The sequence below is a fragment of the Salvelinus namaycush genome, chromosome 18 (assembly GCF_016432855.1).
Source record: "Salvelinus namaycush isolate Seneca chromosome 18, SaNama_1.0, whole genome shotgun sequence".
In the NCBI taxonomy this organism is placed as follows: Eukaryota; Metazoa; Chordata; class Actinopteri; order Salmoniformes; family Salmonidae; genus Salvelinus; species Salvelinus namaycush.
The window spans coordinates 19,339,029-19,351,056 of record NC_052324.1 but is presented as its reverse complement, the minus strand read 5'-3'; the positions used below and the strand labels follow the sequence as shown (position 1 = coordinate 19,351,056).

Genomic DNA, 12,028 nt, shown 5'->3' with positions numbered 1-12,028 from the left:
CTAATACAAATTGTTTCTGTTTAATTAATCTGCTAATTTCAAAAGGCCATACATTTAAGCATATTAATATATTTACCAACAAACTATATGAATACAATCTTTCAGAACCCCATTAGACTCAAATAAGTGACTTTGAATAGCTTTGCATTAGCAGACCAGACTGGACTCACATCCCTCATTGCTGTCTATTCTTCCCTGGAATAAAAGCAGTGCTCCATTATTCTCAGTGGCCAGACATGGAGACCATCAATGGATGGCCTGTCACAGCTCCCTCATTCCCTCCATGTACAGCAGGGTTTGTTATCACACATCTAATTAGAACTTGATAAAAAATATTTCCCCAAAATCCAGTCATTAAATATAGTTTAAGGAGATTTATGGACAAATATGCCTTAAAGATCTTTTAATGGCTCTGCTGACTTGTTAAGTTTGTAATTAATGATCTCATAATACATATCGTAGTGTGATGTAAAAAGCACATTGAGATTCTGGAAATGAAGTAGTTTTGGAAAAGGGCATCTGGGGCTCCCAGAAGCTATATTAAATAGTTCTGCTCAGACTGGTTCTCTAAGAGGACCTATGAAGTATGCTTTAGAAATGTTAAAACAATCGCCCTTTTTACAAAGATGGAGTCATTATGTTTGTGAGCATAGCAAAGAGCCTGTTTAAGAATTTTTTTCCTTATGATTTAATGAAAATCAGTAAGTCTCTTTTTAGGTGAACCATGCACTCACTTATTGTAACATTTCAACTGAATCAATTGTTTTGTCTCTCCAACTTGAAACACTATAGGCCTACTCACCCACATACAGTATACTGACCTACAGTATTAGAAAAAAGGGTTCTAAAAGGGATCTTCAGCTGTCCCCATAATATAACCATTTTTGGTTCCAGGTAGAACTCTTTTTGGTTCCAGGTAGAACTCTTTTTGGTTCCAGGTAGAACTCTTTTTGGTTCCGGGTAGAACTCTTTTTGGTTCCGGGTAGAACTCTTTTTGGTCCGGGTAGACCCCTTTTTGGTTCTAGGTAGAACTCTTTTTGGTTCCGGGTATAATCATTTTGAGTTCCATGTAGATCCCTCTGTGGAAAACGATTCTACATGGAACCAAAAAGGGTTCTCCTATGGGGACAGCCGTAGAACGCTTTTAGGTTCTAGACAGCACCTTTTTTTCTAAGGGTGTACACGTTGATGTGTACAAACATGCCTCAATGTGTCAACCTATCCGAAAGGCCTTAACTAATAACCGTTGCCTGTTTCACCAGGAGAGTAATGGTGTGTTTATTAGCATAATTAATGACAAATGGCGTCGCGGCATTGGTGGATTGGTTTAGGCGGATGATGAATTGGTTGAGGCCCAGCTTAGTGGCTGCCAAGGAAGCCTCTCTGGCTGTCATCCCTCCTGCTTCCGCCCTGGCACAGCTCATTACTCACCATGTGAGGTGCCACTTTACATTGCCTGGTACTGTGAGCATCGAAAACTTAATAACGCCACCCACAACCTCGTAGGACTTGCTGCTCTGCCCTCAGTCCAGAGGGCAAGGAGCTCAGAGAGTGCTAGGAGCTGGGGGGGGAGCAGGGCAGCATGGGGACCATCCCTTACCATAGTGTACAGCTGCTTTGATCACAACGGATCACACGTCACTCTCTGATCCTCTTCAGAAGGCACATGGCCATGTGACCCTCTCACCAGTATTCTGGAGTGTTCCTAGTTAGTTTTTTTGGGCTCACCACATCCCTTGCATCATTACAGGTTAGTTTGCCCACAGAACCGCTAATTAAGAGGGGATTTGTGTAATTGTGCCTTCTGCTGTGTCCCATCCGGCGCAAGCAATTTACTGTCAGCCCTCTGCCAGCTTTAACACTTGTCCAGAGAGGCGTACCCCATTCATACACAGATTCTGCTGCACATTTACCAGTAACCACAGCTGGGGCTCAATGCTGGTGCCACTGTTAAGTCTTTAAAGACAATGTACTGCTTATCAAGTTCTGATGTTTATTCAATTCCCAGACTTGTGCTAAGTGATCATCGTGGTTAGCCTACATTGGAGTTTTGAAACTTTGAAAGGGATGTTTGACTTTGTTGACTTTGCAATTACAGAGCACAATACAATAGCATCATTTTTACATTTTATTTAACTAGGCAAGTCAGTTTAGAACAAATTCTTATTTACAATGACGGCCTACCCCAGCCAAACCCTAACCTGGACGACGCTGGGCCAATTGTGCACCGCCCTATGGGACTCCCAATCATTTCCGGTTGTGATACAGCCTGGAATCGAACCAGTGTCTGTAGTGATGCTTCTAGCATTGAGATGCAGTGTCTTAGACCACTGTGCCACTCGGGAGCCCCCAAAATACAATACAAATAGCATGTAGCACAATACAAATAGCATGTAGCACAATACAAATAGCATGTGGCACAATGCAAATAGCATGTAGCACAATACAAATAGCATGTAGCACAATACAAATAGCATGTAGCACAATACAAATAGTATGTAGCACAATACAAATAGCATGTAGCACAATACAAATAGCATGTAGCACAATACAAATAGCATGTAGCACAATACAAATAGCATGTAGCACAATAAAAATAGCATGTAGCACAATACAAATAGCATGTAGCACAATACAAATAGCATGTAGCACAATACAAATAGCATGTAGCACAATACAAATAGCATGTAGCACAATACAAATAACATTTTACAAATAGAATGTGCGACCAGATAAGTTCTCTATGCATGATTGATCATTATGCTATAGCCGCCCTTTTATAGAATTGTAGGTGTCTGTTGTATCATCATATGCATTTAATGTTCATAACAGAGAGAGAAAAATATGGGCCCTCAAATAGAAGAAATTATGTGAAATTAGACTGTGGAGCTCCAAATATCCACTGTTGTGCCGTAGTGTTTATGGCCAACTCACTGTAGGTGTGCCCACTTTCTGGAAGACTGATGGACCAGCGCCCGACTGGGACTGCCTCCTGGCTCCCAACCCAGAACTAGATTTCAAGGGCTGCTTGTCACACAGATGGAAAAATAACTCTACTCCCTCCTTGCTAAATACTCCTCCGCTTTCCCTCCTCTCTTTCTCTGTGTAAACCTGGGTGTTTAGCAGCCCCACTGCTGCCCCTGAGGAGTCTACAGAGACACCTATATAATCCACCAGTACAAATGATTAGCTGCACTGAGAATCATGCCCTCCAAGCTATCTGGGACTAGCAGTGTGTCTTAAAACCATTTAAATCACTCTTTTCAGTATTGGTGTTGGCATTTTACAATTGTCTCCATTTCATAAATATTGTTTGGGTATCTATTTTTGGTGACTGCATCAATCTAACTAGGGTTACTGTGCTACATTAGTAAGTGTATAGAGTCCAATGTCCAAAATGAACCTGTTGTAAAATATATCCTGAATATCATTTGAATAACGTCTCAATTGTAATGCTTGTGAAAAAGGATATGAATAAAGTTAATATATTCAGTTGTCATCCCTAGCAACCCTTTTTTCATTTGCTGTAATCATTAAAAGTAACACTTTTTTGCTTTTCAATGGGACATTTTCAGAATCTTCATAGGATTTTCCCCCCCAAACTCCCATTCTGTCTGGTGGAATTTTAAAAAAGATAGGGGGAAAAGAATGGAAATCATAGAGCCACAGTCATTAAAATCATCTGAAAATAGCAACGCGCGATCATCTGTTCTCATAGCACGGGTCAGGAGCTCTGACACCTCCTGTCAGGGTAGGGGGCAATTTGTATTCTCTCTCATTAGGCAATTTGACTAATGACCTGCCGCGGCTGCAGAGCTACTGAGGGACCCTGCGCCTCGTGCCCTCTCTCCTACAGCAGCCTGAGAAAACAGCCTCTATTGGAATGGCACAGATGGTATGCCCGGGCGACAAAATAAACTACAATCTGTCTCAGAGATGCTGTCAGGACTGGCCACTATTTCTCATGTCAGTGTCTAGTCGGGGTGAGGGCTGTGAGTGGGCAGAAGAGGTCCTCCTCCTCTTGATCTATGTGGATCCAAACTCCGTTTACCTTAAATGAGGCAGAGACACTGGCAAGGAACCTAGAATAAAGTATTTGGAGTTGGACACTGGTGTGGTTGTGCACAAAGTTTCTATTGTAAAAAATATATATATAGTAGATGCATCAATCCTCAAGGCGCAATAAACAGTTAATATCATGTCTTTACAGGGAAGTGCTTAGATGGAAACTGGAAACTCCCGTAATAACTTCAAAACTGAGTCTGTGATAGATTTTGGCCAACGGGAACGGTTCAGTCTGGTTCTTTTTTTACGTCAAATTTCTCATACTCGGCTCCCGCTTTCCCCTCACTGGATCTCAGCAGAAGTACCACAGTCTTAGTCACAGTAACCCAAACATTACTGATTCATATGGCCACTTTAAAAATACATATGCATGTAAGACTGTATTAGAGTAAATATTCAGTACTTTTCCAGCTGATCCTGGAGTCAGTTTGATTCACCTGAGTAATTATAGTGGACACAGATCAGTGCAGGTACGTTGAATTAGTGAAGCATGAAAGAAAAGTTATTTAACATTCTTCCATTGTTAATTAAGAGTTGTGGTTCAGGTAATGTGAGGTATGCTCGATCACCCACACAGTCCTCAATCAGTCAATGTCTGAGCATTACCCTGTATAAATATGTGTGTGTGTGTGCATGCGTGAGTGCATGTGTGTGTGTACATGTGTCTGTGTGCGTTATAGTCCTGTGTATGGGTCATAGCGGGACTGAAGCTGTAGTCCACAGTGACAGCGCGTCCAACTACAGAACTGTGAGGGATTGGTGCTCTGCGCAGCAGACGAGGGAGCCCATCCCGTCCTGAAACAGCCATTCGTCTGCGCCCAGGGGCTGGAGATGACAATGCAGCCATTCCTCATCTCACCTGATAGAGCCATTAATAAGCCAGTGATCCACTCTGGGCCCGTGCTGACTCCGTTCTTTACACTACCATCAGTCAGGCCACAGGGCCCTTACTCGCTAACACCACCATCATCATCATTGTTGTTATCGTCATGATCACCATCATAACCATCATCAAATTCATTAGGGAGTCATAATTAGAGCACATGTATGGACTCTGATTTGATAGAAAATGTCATCATACCAAATACACAATCACTCTACAACGCGCACATTTTTACTACACCATTTACACAAATATAGATTGGACCACATGACCAATGGTCAAATATTTGTTTTCCTCACACAAATTGCTGGAACTTGATTCATTGCTCAGACAGACTCTAGCCCTGGCCATTTGAGTAGGTAGTGAATGCTTTAGACTGGGAGTGTTTCAACCATGAGATTGGACTAACATTACTTCAGGACTTTCCACTACTGTATGTACGTGTGCCTGGTAAATTATCAATTTCTCGCCCAGTAAAATCGGCTCCAAGTTCCTCCGTTGGTCTGGGTGTGAGATGGACCCTCCAGTACGGATGGTGGGGGGATACTAAGTGAGATCTGATTTAAAATGTAATCCTTGAACAACAAAGAAGCACCCCAGCCTTCAGCTCTAGATTAATCTGTCTGTTACACACAGATCCATCAACAGGGTGCAATCTGCACTTCCCATTGCTGGGTATTGATTCTAATATATTCCCCCGCCCGCCTACCTCTTTGCTCCCAGTGACACAGTAGCACATGTTTATTCACTTGTTTTTATGGGCTTAAACAAGCCATCATATCCACCCAATCACCCAGCCCTGCTGCTGCAGATAGCCCTTCAGCTAGCACTGCTGCTAAATAGTCCTCCTCTGAGCGGGTTGAAGCACACATGCCAGGGCTGGCTTTCTGAATGGCTTTAGGGTGATGGTAAATGGTGGCCAAAGGCTATTCTCTCATCTGTCCTAACCCATAGTGTAGATTACCAGTAGTGGTTTGTAATGGTGATGGTGGGTTTTAGGTAGGGCTGATATTCAATGTATTTTCCTCAGAGCTCTGTAGCCATTACATTATGTGAGGTCACGGGTAGATTACAAAGACCTCATTGTAGCAGTAAAAATCACATTTATGGGTGGAAAGTACGGTATAATGGATCCCTACTGTTGAGGTACACAAAAAGGCAGTCATAAGTGTCAGAATGAAGGAACATTCAAATGACATTGTTTGAAATACTGTTATTAAGTTGTATTCTCCACAGACTAATATCAGATCCAAAACAGTGACTCATGAGAAGCATTTGGTTACATTTATTTCTGAGTTCCTTTTCCTGTGCCAGCAGGCTGATGGACTATGGGTAAAATAACACCAGTTGGAAGGTTGGCCAATTGATATTTGTGGCCCCTCAGAGAGAAAGAGAGAGAGAGAGGGGAGCTAGAAGTTGTGTGCTTCGTGATTTGGTGTAGCCGAGCAGCGGCAGTTAGTCACCACCTCTCGTCTGGAAAGGAACGAGAGCCTTTGTGTCCCCTGTCACCCTGCGTTAATTTGGGCCCTAATGTATTTTATAAACAAAGGGCTGCTCTCTAGCCTGACAGTAGTGACACTCTGATTCCTTTGCAGGCTGCGTACAGTATGGGGTTGCACCATTAATAATCAACTGGCAGCCATCACACCATTTTAACCATGATCATTATGATAAAGGGCATACACTTAATTACAGGGCTGCTTAATTATAGCTCTGTTGAAGCTCGTTTGTTTGGTCAAATGCTAATTACACTACCACGCTCTTGGCAAGTCCTCATTTCAATCCACTTTTTGCCTGCCAAACACTGTGGCTTATTTTCATGCAAATCAGTATCCGGTGAATGTTTTGTCTCACTTCTTTCCCCTTTTTCTGCGTGAGTGTCTTTGTTTTGGAGTGGAACATCTCTCTGACAAGACAGAATCAGGAATAATCAAGAGTAATTAAAGAGGAGTCGGGCTGGCGATGGTTTTGGGGGAAGGAGGGAAGGGGGTGGGTGGAGGTACTCAAGTACAGTGGAGAATAAAAAACCTTTCATCTTCAAGCTATTGAGGAAGGGTTGGGTGGGAGGGGGATTGAGGGGAGCTGGTCTTCAATTATTTTATTTACACTTAGCCAGGATGAGATACTCAGTATGAAGATTTTGGAATGATTGGTTTTGTATGAAATGTATGAAACATGTTGTCATGTTTTTATTCTCTTATGTTTCCACTCAACATTTTATTTTCTCTTTTCAGCAATGGATGATGTGCCCTTCACAATCTCTGAGAAATTTGCAAGAACCCCTGAAGAAGTGAGTGTTTACACAAAGCTTTTGAATTATGCTAACTAAAAAGCCTTTTTCTTTTCATCGCCTCTAGTTTGTTAAATTGTGAGGTACAAAGTGCTCTCTACACGTAGCTTTTATCCATCCACTTTTCAATTGAGGACATACCTCAATTGTATTGTAGCCTGTATTCTTCCTTCTCCAGGATCTGATCCCCAGTCAGGTCTACACAGCTTCCTGCACTCTCCTCTCCTCTCTTCTCTTCCAGTGTAGACTGAGTGATGAATGCATGCAGCCAGGCAGAGCTGGCTCAATGCAGTCCATTTGGCTGGCTGGCGGCGGCTGTCACTATATCACCTTTTGTATTGAAACAGAGAGGGAGAGGATTAAAGATTTTAAGCATGCTTACTTAGCCATGTGCCTAACGCCGTGTTTCTTGTTTTTTTCTCTCTCTGCTTTTGATTTCAGATGCAGCGAGTCAATTTAATGGGCATTACGATCAAATCCTTGGCAGAGATCGAGGAGGAAGTGAGTAGGGGCTGCAACGCTCGGCTGCCACTGACACCGTTGGCCCAGAATGCAAAGCAAACATTCTTGGGGGTTGTAATTAAGTGTCTGAGACGGGCAAGGCCCTTTTGGCTCCACTAAACCCAGATTGAATTAAAGCCCGCCCAGACTGGGCCTGGTCAGCCACTCTCTCTGAGAACTGACTAGTCTCACTGTGTCCTGCACAAAAACACTCTGGATTCCATTTGGTGTTCTTTTCTTTTTTTGGTGGTCTTCTCACTATTGAAACTGATTGCCAGTATGATGCACATACTGCATGTGTTTGGTTTCAATTAGCCTTACTTGATCTTTCTTACCCAATGAGACAGCCAGCATACAGACAGTAGAGATACAAATTCATGCAGAGTAAATGAAAAGAATACAGACAGTGTATTATTACAGAGCAACTAGCTACCCTACAGGCATTCCTAGTAAGAAAAAAATTAGAAAAGTGTGTGTGTGTGTGTGTGTGTGCGTGCGTGCGTGCGTGTGTTCTTGTGCTTGTGTGTGTGTGCATGTGTGTGTTCTCACACAGTTATTGTGTGTGCATGAAGGAGAGTGAACCCCTCCCCCTCTCTCTCATTAGCACGATATCTGGGTATCAGAACTGCCAGGAAGTGACAGACCACTGTAAAAGAACAGGTGCTGTTGGGTTTGAGATGTGTTACAGAGCAAACACTCCCTCATCAAACTGGGTGTCTGTTCTGCTCCCTGGCTCTGTATACTGTCACATAGTATAGAAATCACACAGTCGCCATCTTGTCATCTGGTCTCTGAGAATGGAGCTCATTGTCATTGTCAGCTCAGGTACTAATATTATGTGTGTGTGTGTGTGTGTCTGTGTGTGTGTGTGTGTGTGTGTGTGGCCACTGCGGTCTGCTGATGGAGACAGCCTGGCAGCTCGTCCCGTAGGCTAGCTCTCCTCTCCTTTCAGTTAGTGTGATTAGCAGCAGGACACATGGCGAGCTGAGCCGTGGAGGGGAAGGGAAGAGCGCTAGGAATCATTAATTACCGCAGCGGTAGCTGGAACTGATGAAGTAAATGTGAGATAGTGTAACACGCAGGATTTAGTGAAGTGGACGACAGCACAAGATTAATGGTGGGGCCAGGCTGATGGGGATGAAGTCACAGCTTAGCTTGATAATTAGTTTCCAAGAGGAAACATCCCTCACCATTGTGTTATTTTTACTTCTCTCCTCTCGCATTATTATGCCAGTACAATATCTCTAGAGATGGGAAATTAATATCGCATTTCAGTTTGATATTACACATGCCAAATAGATATTCAGGGCTTTTGGAGTGCTTATTTTTTTGTAAAAAATAAAAATAAAAAATAATTTAATTTTAGGCTATAAAATGTAGATACTAGTTTTCTGTTCTAGGTTGAAGGTTGAAGCCAAAACATATAGTCACTGAGCACCCCCTAGTTACTACATAGTAACGCCTGCTCATATATGTACAGATATTTACAGTTATCAAAAGCTAAGTAGTATTTGTAATATGTACTAGATCTTTTTGTTTTCAGTGGATCAAATCCAATACCACTATGAATAAATAGTGCAGTATTTAGTGCAGCCTTTATAATATGGAGTCACACAAACAGGCCGTTCTTGTTCATGGTGAGTGGTGTTCAGTTGTCCAGCAGAGGTCCCTGTCAGTGTACACTGGAGGAGTTCATTTTCTCTCTTCAGGCGAAGAAACATTATTATGGTAAATGAGATTCTAACTGACTGATGTCCAATACATTTCTTTAAAGACATACATAAAAGAGAGGTGGTATTTGACATTTGCACGTGTCATTGAGGAAAACTGTTGTAATCATATACAGTGCTACAGATAAGAACGTTTCCTAACAGGCATCACTTAAGCCATACTTCTCAGATGATGTTGGTTCCAGCAATTAGGCATTCTTTTCATTTCCCAAATGATTCGCAAAACTTGTGGAGATTATAATTGCTTTTATCCACGCATATCTAATTTGTGTCTTTTTAAGTGTTAATTAGTAAGCGATTTGAGCTGACGTCTTTATGTACTTTGTACTGCTAAAAATGTTTGTTTTTGGCGGCTGGCTAATGATTTTCAGAGTTAGCGTGTGAGAGTGTGTCTGTTAGTGTGGATGTCTTTTCATATGTGTGTATGAATCTGACAGACATTTTCATTTGCACCTATGGACGTGTGTGTGTTTCAGCAGTAAACTGTGTGTGTGACTGGGTGCATGTAGTGTGTAAGAGACAGACAGAGAGAGATAGAGAGAGAAGGAGAGAAGAGAGAGGAGAGAAAAGAGAGAGAGCTCCAAATAGAGGTGGAATTAATGAAGACAACATGTCACATATTTTTAGCAGTGGAGCAGGGACAGGAAATGAAGCTCTGTTCATCTGGGTGATTGCCGCCCATGTTCTTGTGTGTCACTGTCCTGTCAGCCCGCGTGTAAAAGTGGCAGACAGTGATACATGCTCTCCCTGATAACACCCCATTCCCCCATCCATCATCCACACACACGCTCACACTTACATCTATTTGTTTATTTATTTTGCCAGGTGTCGTGGCTGAATTTTATTATAACTAACCGTCTTGTGGCATGTGACTCGTAACTTATAGTTTCCTGAAAGACAGAGGGGTGTTGGTTGGAGATCCCCAATAAATCCATTGTGCTTAGTTGGGATCTTTGGATATAGATATTAAAAGGCATTTGATGATCTTGCAGCATCACCTAGTGCAGTGATTCAGTATTGCAGATCAGAGTGTATTGAAGTGATGAGTTGGTATGTGCTTGCTTGTTTTAGTAAAATAGCAATGGTATAAGTTGGTATGTGGTACTACTCTTTCAACAATGACTTGAAATATATTTTGACCACAACATCACAATTGATTACTGGAGTTTTTTTTTTCTCCAAATATATTCTAAACTGATTTGAATTGTTCTCCTTCATTGCAATGGTTATTTATATTTTTTGGTGACCAAAGGATATATTATTTTATCCATTGAGAAAGCCAAGAAGAACTGTGCATTAGGTGCATGTATCTGGGAGATGGATGGTGTGAAGAAAATTCATAAGTACTGTGGTTTTATAAACGTGTTATACATTCTCATCTTATTCCACAAGGGGACAGTATTTGCACACATTTCTCCTTTCAGCTTTCTTCATACCCAAACCCATACCCAGTTTGTAATCTTAAAGGCATAATGATCTGCTACTGAAAGAGCTACTTATACAAACCTCAATGCTGTTGGTGAAGAAGTGTTTTCATATACAAACAGTTTGTACTGGATATACTGTATTTTAAATCCCTTTATACTTCTATCCTGTGGCAGTATGAGTACAACTTCAGCACGGAGCACAGCATCGGCACTTCCCTGCCTCCCAGGCCCACCCAGAGCCAGTACTGAGAGAGCCTTTGAGTGAGGAACGCTCTAGAGGAATAGGAAAAGAGTAAAAAACTACAGCACCTTCACAAATGGTCTCTCATTCCACAACAACGAAGCACTTACTGGAATGATGTCTCTGATGTTCAGTTTAGAGTCCACATTCACAGTAGTCCCTCATATCAGAAGTCAACAGGATTCTAATCTATCTCAAATTAACGGCTAACAGAAATCTCACAAACAGGATGTGAAGTTAGTAACATTAAATTACAAGTATCATAATATTGGAGGTAACTATTCTAAATGTTGTTAAATGTGCATTTTTAATCTCTCCATAGCTCTGTATGTTTCAGAGTTATGGTCAAATGTTTGTATTTGTGATCATAATAATACTGTGCAAACTCCGCTTAACGCTCATTTAATTGTTGTGCTCACTTATTGATTGTGTGATAAGAGCCACAGTAACCAAATTACCTCATATGTTGTAAAGCTATCAGAAAATGTATTTTTAATCCTGTAGCACATCTCCAAATACGTTGATACCTTTTCTAGTTTTTATTTAGGAAAATATTTCATAATGAGTTAGTACAGGGTTTCTCTGTCCTCGGGACCCCAAGGGGGGCATGTTTTGGTTTTTGCCGTAGGACTACACAGCTGATTCAAATAATCAACTAATCATCAAGCTTTGATCATTTGAATTAGTTGTGTAGTGTTAGGGTAAAAACCAAAACGTGCACCTCTTGGGGTCCTGGGAAATGCTAAGTTAGTACAATCAAATAGGCTATACACATGTTAAATTGATATGATTGTTGAATTGTTTTAAATCAATTGTTATTCAGTATATTATTATATTATTCAGTTATGTAATGTATAAGAATGAATAAACACCTTATAAATCTCATGACTA

General features: G+C 41.4%; 1 protein-coding gene across 2 annotated transcripts in view; it reads left to right on the top strand.

Moving 5' to 3' along the window:
• The window catches only part of LOC120063198 (multivesicular body subunit 12B-like), a 38,621-nt gene extending 26,593 nt beyond the window's left edge, over positions 1–12,028 (top strand). For both annotated transcript variants that reach the window (XM_039013415.1, XM_039013414.1), the window contains 3 exons: positions 7,183–7,238; positions 7,680–7,739; positions 11,071–12,028. In XM_039013415.1, coding sequence (XP_038869343.1) covers positions 7,183–7,238; positions 7,680–7,739; positions 11,071–11,145 — 191 coding nt within the window. In that variant the 3' untranslated portion in view covers positions 11,146–12,028. The remainder of the gene's footprint in view (positions 1–7,182; positions 7,239–7,679; positions 7,740–11,070) is intronic.